Raw genomic sequence first — 25073 nt, forward strand, 5'->3', positions numbered from 1 at the left:
TCACACCTATAACAAAATTAAGATTACACTTCACAGTAGCTTGCTTACAGCTTTCTAGAATGGGTTCAATTTGGCATATTTATTTCATCTACTACTTACTACTCATCAATCACCACTTTCATCATTTTCGTCATCATAGTGTTTGTCACATAACCATTATCAACACCATCAGCATCACTGTTACCTCAATCACCATCACTATCATTATCACTTTCACTGTCTCCAACACCACCACCATCTCCTCCATCATCTCGATCAACATAAAGATCAAGGTTATTATTATATGAATGATAGCAAGCTATTCACCAAATGTTTCTTTTACTGGTGCAATTTATCTTGGCATGTAGAAATTCTTTCACCTCCAACACCTTTATAACCATCAACACCACCACCACCAAGATCATCATCATCATCATCATCATCATCATCATTATCATCATCATCATCATCATCATCGTCATCATCATCATCATCATCATCATCGTTGTCGTCATCGTCGTCATCATCATCATCATCATCAGCACATCATCATCATCATTATCATCATCATCATCATCATCATCATCATCACTATCATCATCATCATCATCACTAGCACCAGCACCACCACCATACCACATCATCATCACCATCATCATCATCATCATCATCACCATCATCATCACAATCACCACCACCATTATAGCCACCACCACCACCATTATAGCCACCACCAAAAACAAAAAGACCAAGCTACTCACCAAACGTTTCCTTCCCTGGAGCGATGTACTTGGCAAGTTTGAACTCTTTCTCTTCCCAGACCTTCCTGAGCTTCACCAGTTTCTGCTCCAGATCAAACTCTGCCGTCGCCCCAGCACAAATGGTATTGATCTGAAAGCTGTGTTCACTCAGATTGTAGGAGAGGAGTTCCCGGACGTAATACTGACGCCCAGGCTCGTACAACTGCCCCAATGCCAAGAAGAGGGACTTCCAATGCCGAGACTTGAAATAAAAATGACAATTATAATAACTGTATTTTAATAGTTCTTTTCAAGTTTGAAGATGCTCAAAGCATTATTCAGTATTACCATGGGCAGCGGATCAATTACAACTCTGAACTTACAGTCCACAAATAGATTGGAAATAAACTGTCACAAAGAAAATGTATATCAGGCACAGATTCTCCTTGTTCAGCTTGCTTTATACAATTCCTTTGATAATGACTTGATAATGAGGATTGATGCCTTATCAAAGGGACTAGCGCAACAATTTGGTTTCGAACGCAGGACCTCCTGGTTACTAGATCACTGCTCATAACACTGAGCCACTGTGCGTCGAGCACCATTAAATGAGAGTGAATTGTTTTGAACCCAGGACCTCCCGGTTACAAGACCACTGCCCTACCACTGAGCCATTGTGCCTCGAGCAACATTAAATGAGAGTGAATCGGTTTTTAACCCAGGACCTCCCGGTTACGAGACCACTACTCTACCACTGAGCCATTCCACCCAAGCAACATTAAAAGAGAGTGAATCGGTTTGAACCCAGGACCTCCAGTTTACGAGACCACTACTCTACCACTAAGCCATTGTGCCTCGGGCAACATTGAGAGTAAATTGGTCTTGAACCCAGGACCTCCTGGTTACGAGACCACTGCTCAACCACTGAGCCATCGCACCTCAAGCAACATACAAAGAGAGTGAATATGGGTAGGATGCGAAAGTTAATGTGGTTGGATGAGCAAGTGTGCGCTTGTAAAATGGTGACTGGCTGGAATGCTCCCTAGGGAGTGGAGAATGTGTATACATTGTGTGCAGGTAAGCCTGAATCCGATGACCGGGGTAATAATATATCTGTAAAGCGCTTAGACACCTCAATGATGTATAGGGCGCTATATACATGTAAAAGCGGAATATTATTATTGTTACATACCTTAAGGCAATCACTGGATAGCTTGAGTAGAAGAGGCAAGTCTTCCTTGAAGTCTGAGAGTAGCTGGTACCAATGGGCCAGTACCAGGTCACCCTGGGGCAACACTTGCTTCAGCTGCCCGGCAGCCTGCTGCCAGTCCGTCACCTTTGTCATAGCTTTAGCCACGTTCATCTGTATTGACATTCAAATCAATGAAATAACGATAAGAATGAGTAAGACAATAATAAGAACACCGTTTAAAGCCCCACTGCACCACTTGTAGCTACTTGCGCCCTCTTTATGGCCAACAATGCCTAAGCGGTACCCGTTGATCCCCTTTTTCTTATGTTAATTGAGAGCTGATTTGATGAGATAACCACCTGCCAGTGACCTTGCAGGGAGGTCTAACCCCTCCATGCCAAACTAGTGCAGAGGGGCTTTAAGAATAGCTCAAATCACAATACGATTTGAAACCTCAATGTGCTTTGAAATATTACAATTCCAGCTTTAGCCGAAGAAACTGTAAACAGTTAGGACTATCTGCGTTCTAGACTATTAACATTGCTCTGTCCATATGGCCGATTCACTGCCTCATATTCACCTGGGCCTTCTCTTTTCAGAGAGTTTATCAGCATAGAACGCAGACAAAATTACTCTGCCAACATATTCAACTGACTTTATTATGTCAAATATATAGGCACGGGTTAGGTTGTGATTAAGTTATAGGTTAGGTTGAGGTCAAGTACAGTGTTTTTATTCTTTAAATTTCCTTTAAAATTGTATCCTTTTATGTTATTGTATAATACATATTGTTATTTGTTTATTATTGGATAATAAATTCAAAGTTCATTTCAAGTCAGTTCAGTTTAGTTAAGTTTAGTTCAGAAATTAACCACAGAACAATTGTCACTGTAGGATAAGTAATACAACTGCAGTGAAAATGTCAAAGCAGTCTTCCCTAAAGGACTGCTGATTCTATAATACTCTTACACATGCATGCAAGCAAACACTTCAACTTCTCATTGGACTGACCTTTCTGAAAAGCATGTACTTCCAATCCATAATGCCACCTGTCGTGACCTCTACAAACTTCCATAGTTTGGACCTGACGGTCATGGCCTGGAGCATAGCGGTCAGCTCGGTTGCATTGTAGTTCTGACCGGTGATCTTGAACTTGTGCTGGCTACACTCGTTGATTCTAGTGGTCACTGAGGTGAACTTTTCAAAGAGCTAAAAAGAAAGAAAGAACGAAGAAAAAGTTCCATTTATTATAGAATAAAAATTAAAGGGAGATGGTAGTCAGCTTCTGTGTGCAGTAGGTCATAATTCGCTGACACCAGACTTCGCAGAAATAGCATTAATGGTTGTACAAGTCTCGTACACAGCAAACCCATGAACCCTTCCAGAAATCCCCCCTCGTCTTTCAGAGGGTCTCCAGGTGAGGGAAATGTTTGATAATGATCATATTGGTTTGCAATACCTGCTAGATTTTGGATCAGACCAAATATTAAGTAAAATGATACTTTTGGCACCAATTGATACCATATAACTTGGAGTTGCCCTTTTTCAATATTCAAACATTCAAAAAACCAAAATCAATGACTCATATAACAGCCCTATACAGTCCCCCCTTCTTTTTATAGAGTTATAGAGTTTAATAGCATGCAACCTAATTAATGTAACATATAACAGTCCTATGCTGTCCTCCCCTCCCCCCCCCCCCCCCCCCTCTTTTCATATAGTTTACTAGCATGCAACCCAGACAAAAACAGAGCAAAGCTTCTTTTTTTTTTAGTGATTGGTCATCTTAAAAAAAAGAATACACATGAAGATACCCTACCTCAGTGAGCTTGTCCAAGATCATCATGGGGTTCTGAGATGGATCCAAGAAAATACCTTTAGAAGCCTCACTTGAGATCCTCTTGGCTTCACTGTATAGATGCTGATTTGAAATAATGAATAGCGTACAAAAGAGTTTAACATGTTGTCTCAAACGTAATTTTGTTTTTCATAATATACATTTTTCCTGTTTCTGTGTATTTAGGAAAACAAGAAGATACCTTTAGAAGCCTCACTTGAGATCCTTTTGGCTTCACTGTATAGATGCTGATTTGAAATAATGAATAGCAAAGAAATAGTTTAACATGTTGTTCTCAAACGTAATTTCATTTTTCATATTATATATTTTTCCTGTTTCTGTGTATTTAGGAAAACATCAAGCCCTATTTACTAAATACACTTTCGAACTTGAAACTTCCATTAGAAAAGAATCTTTAACAATAAAATGAATTGTATCAATTGCATAAGTTAAATGCCATGATATAATTGAATCAGAAACACTGAATCATAGGAAAGCCTCAAAATTCCTTACCCCAGAGCAAACATCCGTCGTTGACAATACTCAACAGTTTTCTGATGCAAATATATCTGGTTCAAGTTATCATCAGTGATGTTGCAACTTTGAATAAGAGTCGGTTATTGTAGACTTAGCAATAACCGATGAACATCAATACAAAAAAGTATACCGAGTATCATTAGTCAGGAAAACTTAAACAGATACGTCATGAGTGTAGAGATGTGCTACTACAGGTAGTTCTTAAAAGAACTTTCGTGTAATTCTTTCATGGGTACAGTTCCGACTAGAACTTGTAGATCTATCAAAAAAAGAGATGGCCTCCTAACAAGGACTTGTAGATCTTTCGAAGAAAGAGATGGCCTCCTGACAAGAAAGAATACCCCAGTCCTTCAAAGAACAACACATGTGGTGTACCTTTTTAAGTTTTCCTGACTCATCTTCCTCACCATGCACACCTATATAAAGAACATTTATGGCGTTATTGCTACTAAAAACTAAAATTTTAAGTGAACAAATTCTGAAAGTACCTGGTAGGTTTCATCAAGATCGCCAATTTGGATGGGGGTCTGCATGTTGACGAACTCTGCTGCATCCTGGAGCTGAAGAAGGAAGGCCTCCCAGCTCTGCCACACCCCTTCCTCACACTTCTCCTCCTCCGGAGTCAATGAACGGTAGCTCAGACGGATCACCTAGTACATAGATAGGAATGTTGACATGGAAATCATTGGACTACACGTCTGAAAATGAGATGATCCAACAGTTAATTGCTCTGGGAAAGTTTGCTCATTTTTGTTATTTCATCGAACATACAACTTAAGGGTTATGATTGCAATTAGGTATTGGGTTATGTATATAGGTACAGGGTTCAGTATGATGAGTTCAGAGTTGTTCAAATAGTCTATCACCATTAGAAACTGACCAATAAGCAAATCATAAGTTAAAAACAAATATTCAGAAACATAAATTATGTACTCATGAAAGACTTAGGCTTTTCCTTGTTACAATTAACCAGCATAAAAATATATGTACATCTACTTATTAAAATAACTGTATTATCTCTAATTACATGCACCTGCATTGCATTTCGACAGGAAAATTCAGGACATTCCCAAAGCGGGAATTCTGCCAGCCCGCCAAAGGCTCAAAAGGAGGGGCCGAATGGTTCCCCCCCCCCCCCCCACCTCCCTTGAATGCCTATACACCAGCTCGTAGTCTAAGATCATCACACCAGAATCTTCATAAGATCCCCAAGACACAAGTAGCCTGTGGTGAAAGGGCCTTTTCAGCTGCAGCATCTTCTCTTTGGAATAATTTACCATTTAATTTGAGAATCATAACTTCCTTAGAGACCTTTAAATCCAAGCTGAAATCTTATCTTTTTTAACAATACCTGTACTTGGCACTATGACACTAATCCAAACTCTCTCATTCTTTCTACTTTTCTTGTGCACCTCAGAATAGAATTGTCTAGATAGACTGCGCGATATAAATGCCTATTGTAACATAACTAGCCCAGTATATTAGTAAGATGTAGAGGGCGTTATAGTTAATTGTGAAATATATATGGTACATCGTGAGATGTCAGTCAGTCAGTGTTGAGCTGTCTTGGGACAGGTTCTGTATACATGTAGTTGTGATCTGTGAGTCAGCGTCGAGCTGTCGTTGCGACAGGTTCGTCACAATTAGGAACGAGTAAAGTTACTTGAACTGCAGATACTGTGCAAGTGTTGTTTCTTTAGTCCTGTCAGACATTCAGTGATTGCGGGAGTAAGTGAATGAGAGCTAGTCCACGTTATTTCTTACACGATATACTTTTGTGAGAGCCCACCGAGGGAGATAATTGATTGTCGAGAGCGTGGACCGGGTTTTGAAAGACTGCAAGGCAGAACGCTACCCCGGCAGAGCCCGGTTACGCCACACTATTATTATTTATTATCATTATTATTATGCATACATGTTAGCATGAATTATGAATAGATAATGATGAAGCTGTTGAACCTTGACTCACCTCAAATAGAGACTTGACATATTCTACTTCTTTCTGTAGCTCAGGCATCTTAATCTTGTACTTGTTGTACTGCTGGGCATAGTCAGCAAAAGCTTTCACATCGGAAGTCTTCTCTTTCATACCCTAGATTAAAATAAAAGTTGAATATATTTATTGTTTTAATTCAGGGACACACAATTTGAAATAAATGTTAGAAATCAGATGAAGAAATGCAATTTGTATGGATACATAAATACATACAAAATGGCATAGACATTTTTCAATAAATTACAAATAATTATGACCTTGAAATTACCAAGATTATTGTAATATGAATATCGGAAGTAATTATTTCTGAGGCATAATCTTTCCATTATTAAAAAAGTGAGAATTATATTACATGTCTTTCAAGAGCTTTTTTTTTGGTAGACCTTTCTATAACTTTTGCTTGGTAGTAAAAAAAAAAAAAAAAAAATGAAGAAAAGTCACTTATAAAGAAAATTGTATTTTGGTAAAAATAATCAAAACCAGTTGTACCATGTGTGACACACATAGGACAAAAACATTAAGATACGGGAAATGTAATGTTTTTATCTTCAACATCACAATACACTGATTAAAGATCACATTTATGTTTTTATATATTAATGATTCAATGTCATCTATTATGGTATAAAGCATAACTATATGAAATACATGTACAGTATACCTGCTTTCCAATTTACAATGCTATACAGAATGCATGTACACCAGCACAATACAAACTTTTAAGAGCAAGTTATGAAAAGTATGGTACATAAGAGCATGCAATGCAACAAAATATTACAAATTACATACATGTACATGTATATCCACAAATGGACGGGAAAATACCATAAAATGAGACGTTTTATAACAGCATTGCAGCAAATAAGGGAATATATTGCAATATTTCATATTTTAATACAGTCAAACCTGTCTATAAAGGCCACTTACAGAAAAAAATTGGCCACTGTAGACTTATGGCCTTTTTAGACAGGTTCTACAACACACATTTATTTCTAAAGGTAGACAAAATCCATCGCCACTATAGACAAGTGGACTTTAAAGAGGGGTGACCACTTAAAGACAGGTTTGACTATATGTACATGTACATGCATAACATGAGCAGCAGATAATATACACATGTGTCAATATAGCAAATGGATGTGAGGCAGTTGATAGAGCCATAGGTTTAAAAACTAATTCCAGTCAACACTTTACCATGCTCTCCCACATTTAGATCATAGGAACAAATGAAAATAGAGCAAAACCGATCAAACTCCTCTCCATACACAGCATACCACTGTCACCACAGGGTTTTTAACAAGCAGGTATCGATCAAGTAGCATTTCTCATACACAATAGCAGGGGAAAATAACCATAAAAATCAATTTCATTTAAAGAAAATAAAAGCAAGCTAATACATAAATCTCCTGATATATTACTTATACAATGTACCTAATTACAGTATGCAGAGCAAATATGTTAGTGTTTTCAGGCAGACAGGGGACCTTTGTAAAATAAGATAGGAACTGTAGAATACTTAGAGAATACATAGAAAAACTGAGATTTACAGAAGAACCAGTACACCAGAAAAGATTTTTTTTAATATAAAAAAAACCTTACAGAGGAGAGTGGAAGATCCACAGGCTGGTTAAATGCATAGAATAGAATCCCAATACCTCCCCTCCCATATAAAGGATTCATGTCTGTGCTATGTTATGTAACCTTTACCATGCATCCAATGGCTCTCCCAGTTTAATACAAAACGACATGCGACTTGCAATATTTGTGTCACATATCGCTACAAGTAAACATTTGTTTCAATTTCTTTTATCATAAAAAAATCTTCCCCCAAAGTCATTTATGAAACACAACTATTGTAAAGCCCTTCATGCATGTAGATAACCTAGATACGTGTATTTACCAATAGTTCTGAGATTTGGTTGTTTTGATACAACAAGCAATATGAGATGAAGCGGAGAGAAAGAGACAAGGCCTAAATGTGTAGCTCCAGAACATTGATTAGTAGTTGTCCAATATTATTATTTCTGCCACTGTCATTGTTCACTTATTCTAACTTCATTAATACATCATCACAAATGTGATTTATTTTTGTTATTCTTCATTTGTTACAAAAACAACATCTTTACTTCAAAATGAATGTCTGTCTCTTTCTCTCTACCTGGACAATTCATTCAAGCTCTGTGGAAATACAATTAGTATGGATTGCAGCTGCACAAATAGGGGTTTATTATCATTATTATTTCATCGACAAAAACAAAGAAAATCATTGAATACAAAACATGAGTATACATTTGGAAAAGAGTCACATGGATGCCGGGAAAAGAAAAAGTAACTGTAACCCAATGGTCTTCTTTCCGTTTGGGGATAAAGGGAAAAAAGCAAGGATGAAGCGTAAAAGGACATTTTGGATACATATCACAACAAGCAAGTACAAATACTCTATGTCACCTTTCGTAGAACGGCGATTTTATAAGGGCCACACTGTAGCATCTCCTGTGGAAGTAACATTGATATTAATTGTGCATTTTAAAGGACTACTCTATGATGGAAACAGAATGAGAGACAGACAGAGTCAGCCATAATTATTCATATAAAAAAGATTAATATACCTACCAAAGTGAAAGCCTAATTACCATCAATCTAAAAATATCTTGCCTTGAGTGGGTAATATAAATGTTAAGATTATTGTGCATTTTGTAGAGACTAAACTATAAAGCAAACTAGAATGAAGAATAGTCACTCTCAACTCATCACATGAAAGTTTACGCCTACAGAATTCTAAAATTTTACTATCATATTGCAGATATTTTTAAGGCTGATATTCATATCATTTTAGAGGATGAGAAGACTATAAACTGTAGGAAAATATGAAGGTGAAAAATGTACACGATTTGCCTACAGCAAAGGTTTTGCCTAGCAACCTTTCCTCTCGACCTATATAAGACTTTGAAATGAGTAAACAAGTGCATTTTAAAATTCCATACTCCAGAAGAAACAAGAATTCAAAACACTGAAAAATAACAGAACTAGTTCTTTTCTTACTATTAATCTAAAGACTTTGAATTATGTAGGAAAGAGTAAATCAAGATCCTACCAGATGCGGCACATAATATACATGACAAATAAATCATACATGTAAAGCTACATCAACAAGAAATTTCTATAAAAATATGAAACTTTTGTATAGATTAAGTTCTAAAAGTAATGAAAAACACGTAGGGTGATGTTAATATCAATATAAGAATAAAAAATTAGTATATCAACCAAGCTACTCAGACTGGTATAATGCTAAGAACTGTAACCTACAGAAAATAAAAATATAGCAGTAGAGCACTCGAGAGAATAAACAAATTGGTTATGAAATGAAATCTATTGATTCTGACTACTTCTAGACTAACTTAGAATTGGTATCATGATGGTTAAAATAAAGTACTTCTATATATAGGCTGAGTTGAAGTAACTGGGCCAGTATTCAATTCAAAACTTAAGTGAGAAATTTTACTTAGTTTTCAGCTTAGATAAAATACATAGCCAACTTCTGTATTCAGTTGAAACTTCTAGCTATTAAGTATTTTACCCTAACATTTAAGACAGCTCTCTAGCAGACATAAGCCAATTATTTTAGAAGCATTGATTGGCAGGTTTATGGTTATATGGTTATAAACAGTCATAAGCTGCGCACAATTACATTAGCGTGCATTTAATGCAACACGTAAATTGAGCATCAATTTTGATTTACCATGTGATGTCTCAAAGCTTATCAGAAAGTACTTTGCCGTAAAGTCGGCTGGCAGAAGTAAATTCCTTAAATGTGACCTGAATACGAGTTAAGACATTTTACTTAGCTAAGCCAAATGCTAAGTAAAATGTTTACTTAAATAAAGTATCAAATTGAATACCAGCCCTGATTAATTATCCACAGATTACTGACACAACAGCAGATAAATCTGGGGCCCGTTTCATAAAACTTGTTTTCTATAACAACTGCTGAATTTCTATGACAAATTTGCTTTCAGCCAATCAGATGCCATGATTTCAGTAGCTTATAACAGTAGCTTTTTACTTGTTATTGATAACAAGTTTTATGATACAGGGCCCGGCTGATCGCAACTCACCATCACCACGCCTTTGACTTCAGTCATGAACTCCACAGAGAGGTTCTTGGCCTCACTGGCCGTGAAGTTGAGAAGATCCCTGAATGCGTTGTTGAGAAGAGGGACGAGGTCTTCCTGGATGGCCCCGCAGTCGACATGGAAGAGTCCGTTCTGGGTCACAAAGCTGCGGTCCGCATTCTTCACTTGATCGCACCAGTCACGGATCTCACCTAGTTTGGTCTGGGAAAGCCATTTTTGTTCAAAAGTAGAATTGAAGAGATTAAGATTTTTCAACCTTGACTAATATGGCATTTCATGAGTACTTGCTATATTAAAGGAACCTGTACATAAAGACCACCTGCTTATAAAGATCACTTTTCTTGTCTCCCTTGAGCGATCTTCATATACAAGTTTCACTGTATAGTATTCTAAAACAATTTTCTCAAATGTACACATCAATATCTTAAAGTGACTTGGTAACATTGCCTCAGATTCTGAAACAAAATCCTGGATTTAGCTCACGCTGCAATCATAATTATAAACCTATAGGTCAGTCAGAAATCCCATGACTTTTACAAGCAAATCACCCGTCCGCCCGTTTTCCCACCGTTTTCTACAACACTACAGTCTATTGGGGAAAATGACTATGGTAAAACTGGTCACTAAATGATATTTACTTTTTTTGAGGCACTTTTGATCATTTTGAAGCGCAACTTTTTTTTAGGGCTTCAATATACAGTCAAACCTGCCTAAAGTGACCACCTAAGGGAAACACAAAAAGTGGCCTTTGTAGACAGGTGGTCTTTGTAGACAGGTTTAGTACATGATTCAATGAGAAACCATTTAAGGGAAACAACAAATGTGGCCTTTATAGACAGGTGGTAACTAAAGCAGGTTTGACTGTAACACCATATCCACACACTGATAACACGTAGGGCCATGCATCTCAGATTTAACATTGTTCTAAAATGTACACATCTTATCATAAATTATAGACAATAGAGCAAACTAGACCCACCTCTATGCTGTAAGCCTGTGCTCTTTTCCATTGCATGACAGCATCCTTGTTCCACTTGCGAGCAAAGCGGTGGATATCAGCAAGCCACGAATGGTCGTCACAGAAACTATCAATTTCTTCCAAGGCCGCTGTGATGATCTCTGTTTCTAGCTCTCTGGCCGATGATATCTCCTCACTGAAACACAACCAAAACAAGAAATCAATCGATTGAGTGATCAGGGTTTTTTTTTTTTTTTTTTTGTTTGTTTTTTGTATTGGGTACTCAAGGATAACATCAAAGCCAACTGGCTATTTACAATCATGTACAGAAATGTGAAATGACAAAAACACCATGTGGTCCACTACAACTCAAATATCTTCTTCTTTTTTTTAGTGGAGGCTTAACTTGTCATGTTTAGCTGCAATTACATATTCAGGTTTATTTTAGACCATGAAAATGTTGTCTTTGATTGAGTGATCAGTTGATTGATTCAAAGATGCTCTGATCTGAAGATGATTTATTTAAACACAATTTTTTAACTTGTCACACATTAACATAAATATGTCATGTTGGCCCTCAAATATTGTATAATGACATTAACTATTGATTCCAAACTCCAATGGAAAAAAAATATAATAATTGCAAAACAATTGCAAACTAAATTCATAAATCCATAAACGGATAATTACCTTTCCATTTTTGTTTATCTATTAATAAGTTTGTTATAACTAATACTTCCATATGTAAGTTAAAAAACAAAAACAAAAACAAAACAAGATACTGGTGCATCATGAACAAAAGTATTTTTTTCTTACACAAACAGTTACTGTTGTGCCATCCATTCAGACTGGAATCTAGACTGGTTACCAAGTTCTACATCTTTCACAGTCCTCTCACGCACACACTCATCTCCAAATAAATGATACTCACTCTGCCAATAGTCTGTCTGCCAGACTCCCTTCAGTGAGCGGGTTGTACTGTCCAACCATGCGCTCTCCAACGACCACATAGTCCTCCTGGAGGTCGGTCTTCTTGCAGAGTTCGGGGGTCGCGACCCCTAGGTTGTCAGACTCCTTCCTGGGAGTTTCTGTAAAAAAGAAAGATAAGAACACCACATCATCAGAGATATCAAATACATCATAATGTGAAGTATACAGTACATGTACTAGTAAGAGTTTTAATAGTTTTCCAACTATAATGACCGACTTTGTTGCGAATGTAGAGAGACATTATCTTTTTTTTAATTTGTACATATTTGACTATTAAGTGACATGTTGCACTGATGTAACTCATAGAAAGTTCCTTGGAGTCCCCACTATTAGTAATATTCACATCAAATGTGTTCGCATATTTTATGAGTAGCTTGATCGTTTGATGATATACAGAGAGAGTTTAGGATGACAAAGATCTTCCCAGTTGGTGTTTATGCTACTCAAAAAGATTTCAGCCCATCTCATGCAATACATGGCAAAATTATTGTGATTTGAAATGGAATTATTTATTGAAACCAATAGTTACCACCTGACGTAAGTTCTTGCTAAAATATTACTTCATTTAAAACTAAACTCTACCGTTCAATAATAACTAGTTATGCCCCCAAAAAATGTAGATTCTTCCTGCATGTATTACCCCCCCCCCCCCTTTTTCCCCCCACTCTCTCTCTTTCTCTCTCTCTCTCTCTTTTATCTGTTTCCTTCTTTCCATTTTTCTTCTTCAGTTTTCTTCTGTTTAATGTAATGTTTTTTTGTTTTTTGTTCTTTTTTTTTATAATTCTGTATCCTTTTTTTTCTTCAAGCCTTGGGTTTTAGGGGCATCCTAACCATTTATTTTGTATTCTTATTTGTATTACTTGCTTTGTATATGCGATTTTAAATGGTTGAATTGAGTGAACTGAACTGAATTTGTTGTTTTCCTAGAATTACTGACAAATCCCTTATAATATCATGTACATTCAACACTTGCTTATAAATATCGCTTTTCTTATCACCCTTCAGCGGTCTTTATATACAGGTCTGAATATATCTATCAATGTAAATAGAAGGATTCTATAACACTTACTTTGCTCAACCAAGAGAGGTTCCTGGAGTCGTTCTGCTGCTGTAGAAATCAATCTCTGAAGCGAAGCACCATCTTTGACCGACAATTTAGAAGGGGATCGACCTTCCTCTTCCTCCTCACTACAATACAACATAGGAAAGAACTTTGTACTATATACTGAACATATACAAGTACACATATGATGTCTCGTATTCAAGCTTGCGTGCACACAGTGTATGCAAGATTAAAGGGTAATCCAACCTTTGTAATATTCAAGTTTATTTGTATAAAAGCAGATTCATGAGATAAACAGAATGGCAAAAGTATAAAATAAATGGGCCAATTAATAAAAGAGTTATTTATGAATGTTTGAAATATGAGATCACTATTAAAGTGTATGGGTGGTATTCTCATAATTTAAGCTCGGACTAAGTCCAGACTAAACAAGAATTTTAGTTCACACTTCTATGGAATGCTAGGTTTCATCTTCCTCCTTCAATATTCATGACAACGATAATCTACCAAATACTGTGTTGAAATTCAGTTCATACTCATAATCTTTTTCTTCCAATTTCATGGCAAAAAGTAGTTTTTTTGACACTTTTCATTGCAGGGTTAAAATAATCTGTACAGGGTAAATGAGTTGGCAACAGGAAATCCATAAAAGTGTGGACTAAGTAAAGCCAGGCTTAACTTAGTACACGCTATTGGAATACCACCCATTGTGCTTTTACAAGTGATTGGAGGACTTTAAGGTAGAAAATCAATTGCACCTCATCCAAGGACAAGGTCTAGGTGTGTTTTTAGAAAAAGGTGATAATTAACATTAAAAAAACCTTACTCTTTGTGGAAGAGTTTTTCTCGCTGGTTTCCAATCCATCCAGCCGTCACCTCCTCAATAGGCCTGGCTGCATCACTGATGATGTCTGCTAGCTTGACGAGGATTGCATCGACTGTATCCAAGAACATTTGCTTGGATGGGTACAGAGTCAACGCTCCTGGAAAGAGAATCACAATGAATATCACAATAAATGGCCGGAATTAAACAATGAGTTAAGATTAACCTTCTTTGTTTGGACAAATTTGTCTTCATAATCATTACTCTGTATCTCTCTTCCCCCTTTGCTTAATATCTCTCTCTCTCTCTCTCTCTCTCTCTCTCTCTCTCTTTCTCTTCTCACAATCTCTCTCTGTCTTCTCTATAGTTCTCTGTCTCTCTCTCTCTATTTTCCTGTTGTCACTCTCTGCCTTTCTATCTCTTAATCAACATTCCCTCTTTATCTCTCTCGATCTCTCTCTGTCCCTCTCTCACTCTCTCTCTCTCTCTCCCTGTCTCCCTCACTCTCTCTCTCTTGCTCTCTCTCTCTCTCTCACTTTTCTCACATATATCTTCTCTAAAATCTTCTCTCAGTCTTCTCTCTCTCTCTCTCTATTTTCCTACCGTCACTTTCTGCAATTCTCTCCATCTCTCATCAGCATAAGCAAACACAAGCCTCTCATTCAGCCCTTTACAATACCCTCTCCTCGCTCACCATGCATTTCTCTCTCTCTCTCTCTCTTTCTCTCTCTATCACTCCAATCTTACCTTTACTTGTAAAGTTTAGCTTGGCCCTGTAGAGGGCTTCCCGGGGCGCATCGATGCTCCCCACCATGGTGTGCCTGACAAAGGTACAGATGTTGTACCGGCTCAAGGCAAGAAGATGGCAAACTAGGATCTGATCGATCAGCAGAACAAAGTTCCCAAGACGCCTATGATTCGTTAAAAAAACAGACAATGCATTCATTTTGTTTAATTTTGTAAATACATACATGTATTTCAATCATGAGATTTTTACAGTAACTTCTTCCAATGCTTTGCTCTAACCTGGAATGGTGAACTGCCTAAAAACAACTGCCTTGGCAAAAAATATTTGTTTATCTATTTTACAAGAAAATTAATGGCAATTTGTACTGAAAAGAAACAAGCTGCTAGCAACAAAGACTGCATACTCACTCATGAGTATGTATTAAAAGATACAACAAATTTGATCTAGAATATACCTGTAAAACAGAATGCCTGCAGAATCTACTTAAAATGATATTTTCAATACTAGTAATTTCTTGACCAAATGGCAAAATTGGCAGACAAGTCATTTCAAAACCATAACTACAGTAAGTTTGAAAATTATACTTTTGAATACAAAAATTCTATACTTTCAAAAGATTGAGCTGTTCAGCTAAAGACCAAAGGCGTAACTTTCAAACATATATACAACACCAAAAGAGTTGAACTTTCATGATAATAACTCACTTAGTTTCATTCTGTGCTTTCAGTAGGTTGGTTTCTCTCTGTTCTTTCTTCTGTCTCTGCACAAACAATGACTCCTTGGAACTAGAGTTTAGAGGGGAAAAATGAAGAAAGAAATTAAAAATCTCACCTATTTGGGTAGATGCACAAATAAAATGTGCGCACCTCATTTTAATCAAATATAATCTCCTTGTGCCACATTGCATTCATCATGGGATAGCAAACCAAAAGGCTTAATGATTATTTTCACTTTCCAGTGCAAGTCTGCAAGATTAATCTCTACCTGTGTAAAAAGAGTTGAAATAGAGCCCAGAAATGGGTAATTTTGGAAAGCCACTGTATTGCAAAAAGCAATTCTTATGTGGAGCGGTGTATACTGTTTTGTACAAAATTGCAACCAAGGGACCGTGCAGAGATGCGAAGAAAGCAAGTGTTAAACTGTATAGTGTACACCATAGATATTCTTTCAATTGAAAGCCTTGCACAAAGGGATCCATATTGTCCTTTAAAGCCTGAAAACACTGGAAACATTTTATATACTTGAATCCCAAATCTTAAACCATACTTCAGCTTACTAACAACTTACAATAATTCATTAAATCTTCTAAATAAATGCCAGTGAGGTAGAGAATAAACAAATTCTTTTGAATATACTGCAAAAATGGAAATAAGTTTTTTTCTTGTAAATAAACTGAAAACCGCTTAAACAAAGTTGCGTCGTAGAGAAACGGCCACACCAGAGTTAGAATAAAAGAAACAATTAATAGCCCTTCAGTTCTCCAACACATCTAGATGCATCATCAGCCAGGAGGTCAACAATACACATCGAATATCAGCACTCCCAAACACTTTCCAAATCCTTGCACCGTACAAGAGTGCATGGGGCTAAGGCCAAACATGCGGAGCGTACATACTACGCCTTGGCCTTCCTGGCGAGAACATGAACATGCATGTACACCTTTCTGGCGTCTGGGCATGTCTCTCAGACTACCGTTTTGTCTTTCAATCATTTGTATTTCTAAGTGGTATGGTAAACTTAGTTCAAAACAGTGGATTACTGTCAGCAAACCTACTTTGTATTTCAGATAACTGATTAGAAGTCACAACATAATACTTATATAATATTAGATGGCTTTGAGTGTGGTACAAGAATATATTGTCATAGCGAGAGCAATATATTCTTGTATTAAACGAAAACAAAGCGCTACAATATCATTATTAGTATCTATATCAGGCTAAACTAGCGAAATAACAAAATTTGACTTACCTCAGTAAATATGGCTTTATTTTTGTGTGATATATATATCGATAGTTAAAGTTCCTGGATGACTGAGCAATACGAAAACAATATTGGTCAGTTTTGCGGTTACTGCGCTTAAGACATTGAATACACTGATTTATTGTACCACTTGGAAGCCTTAAGTAGATAATAATTATCGATACTCACAATAGGGCTTTGTCCTTCTTGGTTTGTTGTTTGCAAAAGTCCAGCATCTCATAGGAGTCCTCACAGGCTTTATCCAAGATCAATTTCAAAAAGCTATAAATAAGAGAACAATATCAGAGAACAAATTTTTTAAACATTCTTTATAACAATTGAAACTTTTCCCAGGAAGCTTATACATTCAAAGCGGTTGTTCTAATCGCAGACTGATGAATATTAAAAAGTCAGAATTAGTCAGGAGAGCTGAGGTATTTGTTTCTAGTTGTGCTATATGGACCAGTGATGGCTTGGTAATAGTGTTGCTGTCCAGCAAGCAGTAGATGACAGGTTCAAATCCCACTGGTTCCAAGATTGTTTCCTGACTTGTTTTAAATTACAAGATTGATCATGTGATCTTTATCTACTGGGTGCAAGCCACAAATTTATTTACAACAATTAATGACTAATAATTAAATAACAACAATGATAATCAACTTTATATAAGTGTATGTGGTATATACAGGTACTTTTTGACATAATGTATAAAGGGCCTGTACCAATAACCAAGAACAAGAAATACGCCAGATTTAATAGTTCTAAAAAGAAGTTGATACAGAAAGTATTTTGAGCAATGTCTCCTAATTAACTCAGAAAACAGGGAAATAGAAGTGGAAGTTTTCTCTTGTAACATGTCCAAATGCAAATACACATGCCTGATTACTGCTGGCTTGCCTATATACATGCAGTCAAACCTGATTTACTGACCACCTGTCTACAAAGACCACATTTTTTGTTTCCCTTGAAAATGGTTTCCTATTGAAACATGTACTAAAGGAACCTGTCTACAAAGACCAGCTGTCTACAAAGACCACTTTTTGTGTTTCCCTTGGGCCGTTGCTATAGACAGGTTTGACTGTATATATATATATATCATGAATCAAAGGACTTACTGAAAGAACTTGTTCAGGATCTGCTGGCCAGCTTTGTACATCATCTTAGTCCTGTGTTCAAATTCAGGTAGGGTGAAGCAATGGCTGAGGGAGGAAAAGAGGAAAGATTACTGAGTTTAGTCAGTCAGCCATAGAGCTAAAAATTGCACACGAGTGTCAACGGAAATGGAAACGCAGGTGTCATTCCTTCATTAAATAATTGAATACAGATAAAACGGTTAGAATTATATTCCACACGATAAAGAGCCTGTTGATTTGTAACATTTGAGTATGCCAGATTGAAGTCTTCATTTGCTCACCTTTCCTTTATTATCCATGGAGTGTCAAAGAGTTGTCAATTTCTAGTTGGTTTATGCTCAAACTTTCACTGACATGTTGCTCTCACTTTTCCGCTTCTATTAAAGCCAACTTAAATATCAGGGTGGACTTCCCCTTTAAGAATACATTTATCTTATACTACAATAAATAGATTAAAGCCCATCTGCACTAGTTTGGCCTGGGGGGATTAAACCTCCCTGCAAGGTCACTTACAGGCGGTTATCTCATCAAATCAGCTCTCAATTAACATAAGAAAAGGGGGATCATGGGGGACCAACAGGTACCCCTTTTGCATTGTTTGCTGTATAGAGGGCGCAAGTAGCTATAAGTAGTGCAGTGGGGCTTTAAGAATAAGAGATGATGACTTACTCGAGCTCCAGGGGGAGAAAGCGTACGGTGCCTAGCTCTTGGAGGAGCTTGGAGATCTGGATGGAGGCAGCTCCAAACCCTGGTACAGCCAGCAGGAGACTCTCATGGACCCTCTTCCTGATGTTACAGAACTCCTGGTGCTTCTTACCAGACCTCCATCTACAACAAAAACATGCATAGATACGATGATACTTCCATACTTAATAAATCTTCTTAATAAAATATAATACTAATATAAATTGTATTTTTAGAATTTCACAGTTCAAGTTTGCACAATGTGAATGACTTTTGATCTTGTTTTTATCTCGATTTTCTGCAATTCTGAATGTCTCTTGCCATCTCCCTTCATTAGTAATAATAAGGACCCCCTTTGTCTGTCTCTTTCCCCCTTCATCCCTGTCTTTCTCTTTCGTCCCCCTCCTCTCTCTCTCTCTCTCTCTTTATTTCTTTCTCATCACTCTAACTTTCCCTCTCCTACACCTTTCTTCTTCTTTTTTTAACAACAAATTTAATTTGATCAATGATTTTTGATATACATGTATGTCATATTTTGTGTTATTTGAATTTGAATTGCAATTGTATTGTATCTATGTGAAATGGATCGCAATTCAGCTGTTGGCTGCGATGACCTTTTTTTAATAAACCATTTATATATAATGAGTTTTGTTTTTGCTTCCCCTTTGGTGAAATCTAGGTGAATTATGCGAAACCAACTTTTGTGAGTCTTACTGTACATGTAGCCCATAATGGTTCTGAGCATACATCATATCGCCTCAACATTGCAAGTGCATCGATCTTTCTATATACTATAACGGTCATATCTAAAAATTTGTTAGCCAAAAATATCCATTTTCAGACATGTTATCATTTGTTGCAGAGATACCAACCTCTTGACACAAACAAGGGAAACGCTCTCTGCGGTCTCGCCTGCATAACGCAATTCAATATGATAAACCAGAACGTCAATCACGTAGCACTCATCCGCATCTCGCAACAACAAATATCGTAAATTTTATGTGGTACACTTTTGAACTGGTCAAAAAATAAAAATTTGATGCCCTGGAAGGGACATAATTTCATTTCATTTGCATAAAGTACCATAAATAATCAATGGAGCAAAATCTCACAATCTGTGTAGAAGTTTAGTGTTCCAAATTTAGCTCTACCAGATAAGGCAAACCAAATCAAAATCAGTCAAGAAATGAGGGAAAAGAAGCAATTTTTGTTATTTTTGGAATAAATTTGCATAAATTACCATAATTAATTAATGGAGAACAATTTCAAAATTCTGTGTAGAAGTTTAGTGTACCAAAGTTAGCTCTACGATATAAAGCAAACCAAATCAAAATCGGTCAAGAAATGAAGGAGATGAAGCCTTTTTTGTGATTTTGAATAAATTTGCATAAATTAGCATAGATAATGAATTTCACGATTCTGTGTAGAAATTTTAAATCCCCCTCCTAGCCCTATCATATGAAACAATCAGAATCAAAATCGGTTGAAAAATAACGAAGAAGAAGCATTTTGAAAATCTTGATGTTGATGCCACAACAAAGTCTAAGTTTTTTTACCTTAAATGACCTTTGACCTTAACTTAGTGACCTGAAATTCTACTCACATGATTGGGGAGACTTCATAACCATATAGTCCAAGTTTCATTGACTAAGAACTTATACTTTCAAAATTATATCAAAAATTCAAAAACTTAACCTTAGGTTAAGTTTTCGATGATGATGCTACAACATAGTCCAAGTCTGTTGACCTGAAATGACCTTTGACCTTGACTTTGTGATCTAAAATTCTACTCACATGATTGGGGATAATTGATTACCCTATAGTCCAAGTTTCATTGACTAAGAACTTATACTTTAAAAATTATATCAAAAATTCAAAAACTTAACCTTAGGTTAAGTTTTTGATGTTGACGCCGCCGTCGCCGTCGCCGTCACCGGAAAAGCGGCGCCTATGTCTCGCTTTTTGCTACGCAGGCGAGACAAAAAACAGACTGAGTATCCTAAAAAATCAGATTTACCACTAGCCCGTCAGCCCCGGACCAGTAAAATTTCAGAAAAATGTTTGCTCTTTCATTAAAATTTAATTTAAAATTTAAAGCAAAGTTTTTGTTGGGGTTGCAGAGGTTTATTCTTACATGTTTCTATGCGATTCTGTTTTTTTTTTATGGGTTTTAAAAAATGAAAATAAAAGTTCTTTTTTTTTTTTGATCAAAAATCTTTTTTTAAGATTTTAAGATCGTATTTCACTCTTATTATTGCACTAAATACGATTTAATCGTACTGGTTGGCATCTCTGTTGTTGTCTTTCTCGTGTCAATGAGGCAAAAATGATTTACTGCATTCTTATAACGATTGTATTAACCCACCTATTGAATAACTTCCTAACTAGGTAGTACTTGAAGAATGGAATCTTAGTCAGGATACCCCACAGGACAGCTTCTCTGTGCCAGTCATACAGGTTCATGCTGTTTGCTGGTTGACCTTTGACCTTGTGCATGATTCCGAAGCACGACACGATCCAGTGTTCATTGGGGTTGGCCTTGTGCTTGGGCACGACGGTGAACTCGTAGGGCATGAAGTGTCGTGTTGGGGTACGGTTCAGATAGATGAATTTGGCGTTGCCAAGGTGACGACCTTTGCCAAACATCTCCACGACCTCTTTGCCGGTGAGCGGAACAACCTCACTTAGTTCCTGGGGTGAAAAATGTTAAAATTAAAAAGAAAATGTGAAATCCATGTATTCTGACATGTTTAAATTTGTAGGTTTTCAATGAGCATTCAATGTTCATGGGAAACAAAAAAATTAATCTAATGGCTAACAGCTCCGTAATATTGTTCTGCTGTTCCTACTAGCTATAAAAATAGTTTGAATAAAAACACTTCTTTTAGAAAAGCATATCAATGTAGAGTAAATGTGGAGATCGATTCAAGGTATGTACATAACATGTACAAGAAACAAAAATTACTGAATTTCTGTTTCTTTCTAATCTCCATTCCCATCAGTGCCTTAATTATAATCTTTAATATTTTTTCTCCCTCTTTAATCTTCTTTTTCATATATATTTCCTACCTTCTTCTCGTCACCTTTTCCTTACATTTCTTTTTTCCCCTATATTCTTCTTGTGTTCACCTCTTTGAGCTAAAAAGTTTGGCTTTATTCAGGGATGCCAGTTAGAATTGATCAGAGGGCCTGAAAATTACCTAAAATGAGGTATTTTGTACACAAAAAAGCCTAAACTACATGTATGGCCAGAAAATAAATCAACAAGGCCTGAAATCAGGCTTTTGTCTGAAAACTGGTATCCCTGTATATTTTTAATTTTTATTTATATACAGAGGGCGTCAAGAAACATGTTTCCCTCTGTGACTCACCGATTCAGCAGCTTCACTGACTGCCAGGTCTTCTTGACGTAGAGGGGGCCCTTTAACTTTCCAAGAAGAGTCCGGAAGCCTGGGCGGGGGTGCTGGTATGCGCGGAGAAGGCACCTTGTCGTTGAGGTCTATGTTCATGGCCGCAGCTGTCAAACCAAGGCCTTCGCTCCAAACAGCCTCATCTGCAGGAGAAATGAAGTTATTTTGAAAATATCATTGTGTGCCCTGGCTTCTTAATTCTTCTCTTGTCACTCATAAGCCATGTCCAGTGCCTGGAAGCAGGATCTGACCTTGTCAATGAACCCTTCCAGGGGGCGTTTTACAAAACTTGTCATCTGTGACAAATGACAGTTTTTTTTGGTTATAATTAGCTACTGAAATCCTTGTTTCTGATTGGTTATCAGCAGATTTGTCACTGACTTTAGTCATTTGTCATTGAAAAAGGCTTTGTGAAACGGGTCCCAGATCTTTTAAGAGTACAGGATTCTGATGGGAGGTTTCAAACTTTTAAAAGCTTTCATCATCTGTTCCTCCTCACAATTACACACATTATCTCCATTCTCACTGTAGCCCCATTTATGCATGAAGACTTTGCATAGTCCTGGGGGGGGGGGGCGTTTCACAAAGCCTTTTTTCAATGACAAATGACAAAAATCAGTGACCAATCTGCTGATAACGAATCAGAAGCAAGGATTTCGGTAGATTATAACAAAAACTGTTATTTGTCACTGATGACAAGTTTTGTAAAATGAGGCCCTGTTCTGGTCCAGAGGGGATTTGGACAGGACCAGGTGGGCCATGCCTCTCTAGAACCCAATGACAGAGATTTGCTGTGTGCACAGCCAACAGGCTAGAATAGATGCAGTAAGAATAACAAACATTTTCACAAAATCCTACCCCAGTTTAGATCTCATCTACAATGTACATACATACATGGAACAAATTTAAATTCACACAATGTCCAAAGTGAGACGTAGTATGAATGAAAATCTGACTCACGTCTAGTGGTTTCCATGACAACCGATGGGAGGACCTCCCGTATGTGCCCCAGGTTGATGCCTCTTGGAGTGTGCTTCTCCTCATCTCCCTGCAAATCACAAAATGAAATATAAGTGGGAAAAAAATATATATTTCTATACGAGAGACTCCTAAAAACAACAAAATTTCAATAGAGACAGCTGATTAAGATTCTTAACAGATAAAACAGATAACATGAGTTTTAGGGCAATTTAATAGAGGATAATCTGCACTTTTTTCTTTCACAATTGCTACAATATATTTATATGAATCTAGATTTTTACCAAACGTCTTCATCACAAAGGACATAGTGACTAAAATATCACCCGATCCTAAAATAGTATACTTAATCAGTAAAGACATGTGCAGACATGATTCCTTCAACTGCCCCAAAAGGGGGGTAAAAGCAGAAATATGCAAGTAAATCAAAGCAAAGCTGCAGGGTCACTGATGTGTGTGATCTTAAGACATAGAAATGTAAAGCTCCCTATATGTTTATCTCCATATCTGAATGTGTCTTAAAGCCCCACTGCACTACTTATAGCTAGCTTGCGCCCTCTATATAGCAAACAATGCCTAATCTGTGACCATTGGTCCCCCATGATCCTCTTTTTCATATGTTAATTGAGAGCATATTTGATGAGATAACCACCTGTCAATGTCTATGCAGGGAGGTCTAATCCCTCTGGGCCAAACTAGTGCAGTGGGGCTTTAAAACAATTCAAGCACTAATTTAAAGTATATTAAAAATGGCCACATATTTCCTATCCCACTGCCCCTCTTAGAAAAACTATTTAAAAAAAAACATCATCAACAGCCTATGCACTCACTGGTCTTTCCAGCGTATAGGGATCTGCTCCATCTGGTAGAGACATTGAGAGTGGGTTGTATCTGGGAGATGTGCCGGTGGGTGACCTAGCAGGGGTGAGAGGGTTACGATAATCCTTGGCATCTCCTCCTGTAGATTTCAATGCTAGTACAGCCTGTCACAAGAAAAACAATTTTATTTATTTCAACATTTCACATATACTGAATGTTCTGTGACTGCTATTTGTGAAGTACACAGTGTCCCAACAAAATTATGAATATATCTAATCAAAAATATTCTGTAGTATGAATGTTATCTGACTGCCAGTACAGCCTGTCACAAGAAAAACAGATTTTTATACTTTACACATTTCAATCTCATGTCTGTGTGAATATTTCTTCACCACAACGTGTCTCCATCAGTCAATCCGACTGCTAGTATATAACAGCCTACCACAAGAAAATAGTGCATATATACCAGAGGGGTGTTTCACAAAGATTAAGATAGTGCTGAGGTCAAACGTCTAACCGTCCGGTATCTGACCGTCCATAGCACTATCCGTTTTCAATTGGACGGTTTTGTTTTCCCGTTTTTTTATTATTTTTTAAATCGCTGAACCGAAAACCGTCTTGTTTTGACTAGCGGTTAAACGGAATTGGAAATATCTGTTACAACACTAGATTAAGATCAACTTTAAGTTGGACTTAACTATGGCAGGTTGTTCTCAACATTATGATCTTTAAGATAATATTTTTTCCTTCAATAATGAATTGTCAAAAAATGTAAATTCTGTAGATTTGCAACCCTGATTTGTAAGTCCCTTGAGAGACCGATGCCAGGAAATAGTGAGAGAAAACAGTGGCATGAACGAGGCCTGCCATACTTAAGTCCAACTTAAAGTCGATCTTAGTCTTTGTGAAATACTCGCCAGATGTTTCATCATTATGAGGACTTGTGAACGAGAAATATATAATAGATAATGTAGCCTGAATATGTTTTGAATACTAGTACAGCATGTCACAAGAACACATATCATGAAACAGGAATCACCTACCAAAATCAACATCATGGCTACTTGTGAATGAAAATTACAGATATACTGACT

The 25073-nt window shown here is 36.9% G+C and overlaps 1 protein-coding gene across 1 annotated transcript in view; it reads right to left on the reverse strand.

Moving 5' to 3' along the window:
- LOC754570 (dynein heavy chain domain-containing protein 1) overlaps positions 1–25073 on the reverse strand; it is a 117553-nt gene that overhangs the window by 83526 nt on the left and 8954 nt on the right. The window contains exons 6-25 of the mRNA XM_030973886.1: positions 23991–24143; positions 23143–23230; positions 22144–22325; positions 21138–21463; positions 18758–18916; positions 18071–18154; positions 17145–17237; positions 15701–15781; positions 14996–15159; positions 14252–14408; positions 13432–13550; positions 12304–12460; positions 11394–11568; positions 10397–10615; positions 6255–6377; positions 4774–4935; positions 3731–3832; positions 2923–3120; positions 1912–2082; positions 741–981 (exon numbers count right to left, since the gene is read on the reverse strand). Coding sequence (XP_030829746.1) covers positions 741–981; positions 1912–2082; positions 2923–3120; positions 3731–3832; positions 4774–4935; positions 6255–6377; positions 10397–10615; positions 11394–11568; positions 12304–12460; positions 13432–13550; positions 14252–14408; positions 14996–15159; positions 15701–15781; positions 17145–17237; positions 18071–18154; positions 18758–18916; positions 21138–21463; positions 22144–22325; positions 23143–23230; positions 23991–24143 — 3154 coding nt within the window. The remainder of the gene's footprint in view (positions 1–740; positions 982–1911; positions 2083–2922; positions 3121–3730; positions 3833–4773; positions 4936–6254; positions 6378–10396; positions 10616–11393; positions 11569–12303; positions 12461–13431; positions 13551–14251; positions 14409–14995; positions 15160–15700; positions 15782–17144; positions 17238–18070; positions 18155–18757; positions 18917–21137; positions 21464–22143; positions 22326–23142; positions 23231–23990; positions 24144–25073) is intronic.

The sequence above is a fragment of the Strongylocentrotus purpuratus genome, unplaced genomic scaffold (genome assembly GCF_000002235.5).
Source record: "Strongylocentrotus purpuratus isolate Spur 01 unplaced genomic scaffold, Spur_5.0 spur5_contig_866, whole genome shotgun sequence".
In the NCBI taxonomy this organism is placed as follows: domain Eukaryota; kingdom Metazoa; phylum Echinodermata; class Echinoidea; order Camarodonta; family Strongylocentrotidae; genus Strongylocentrotus; species Strongylocentrotus purpuratus.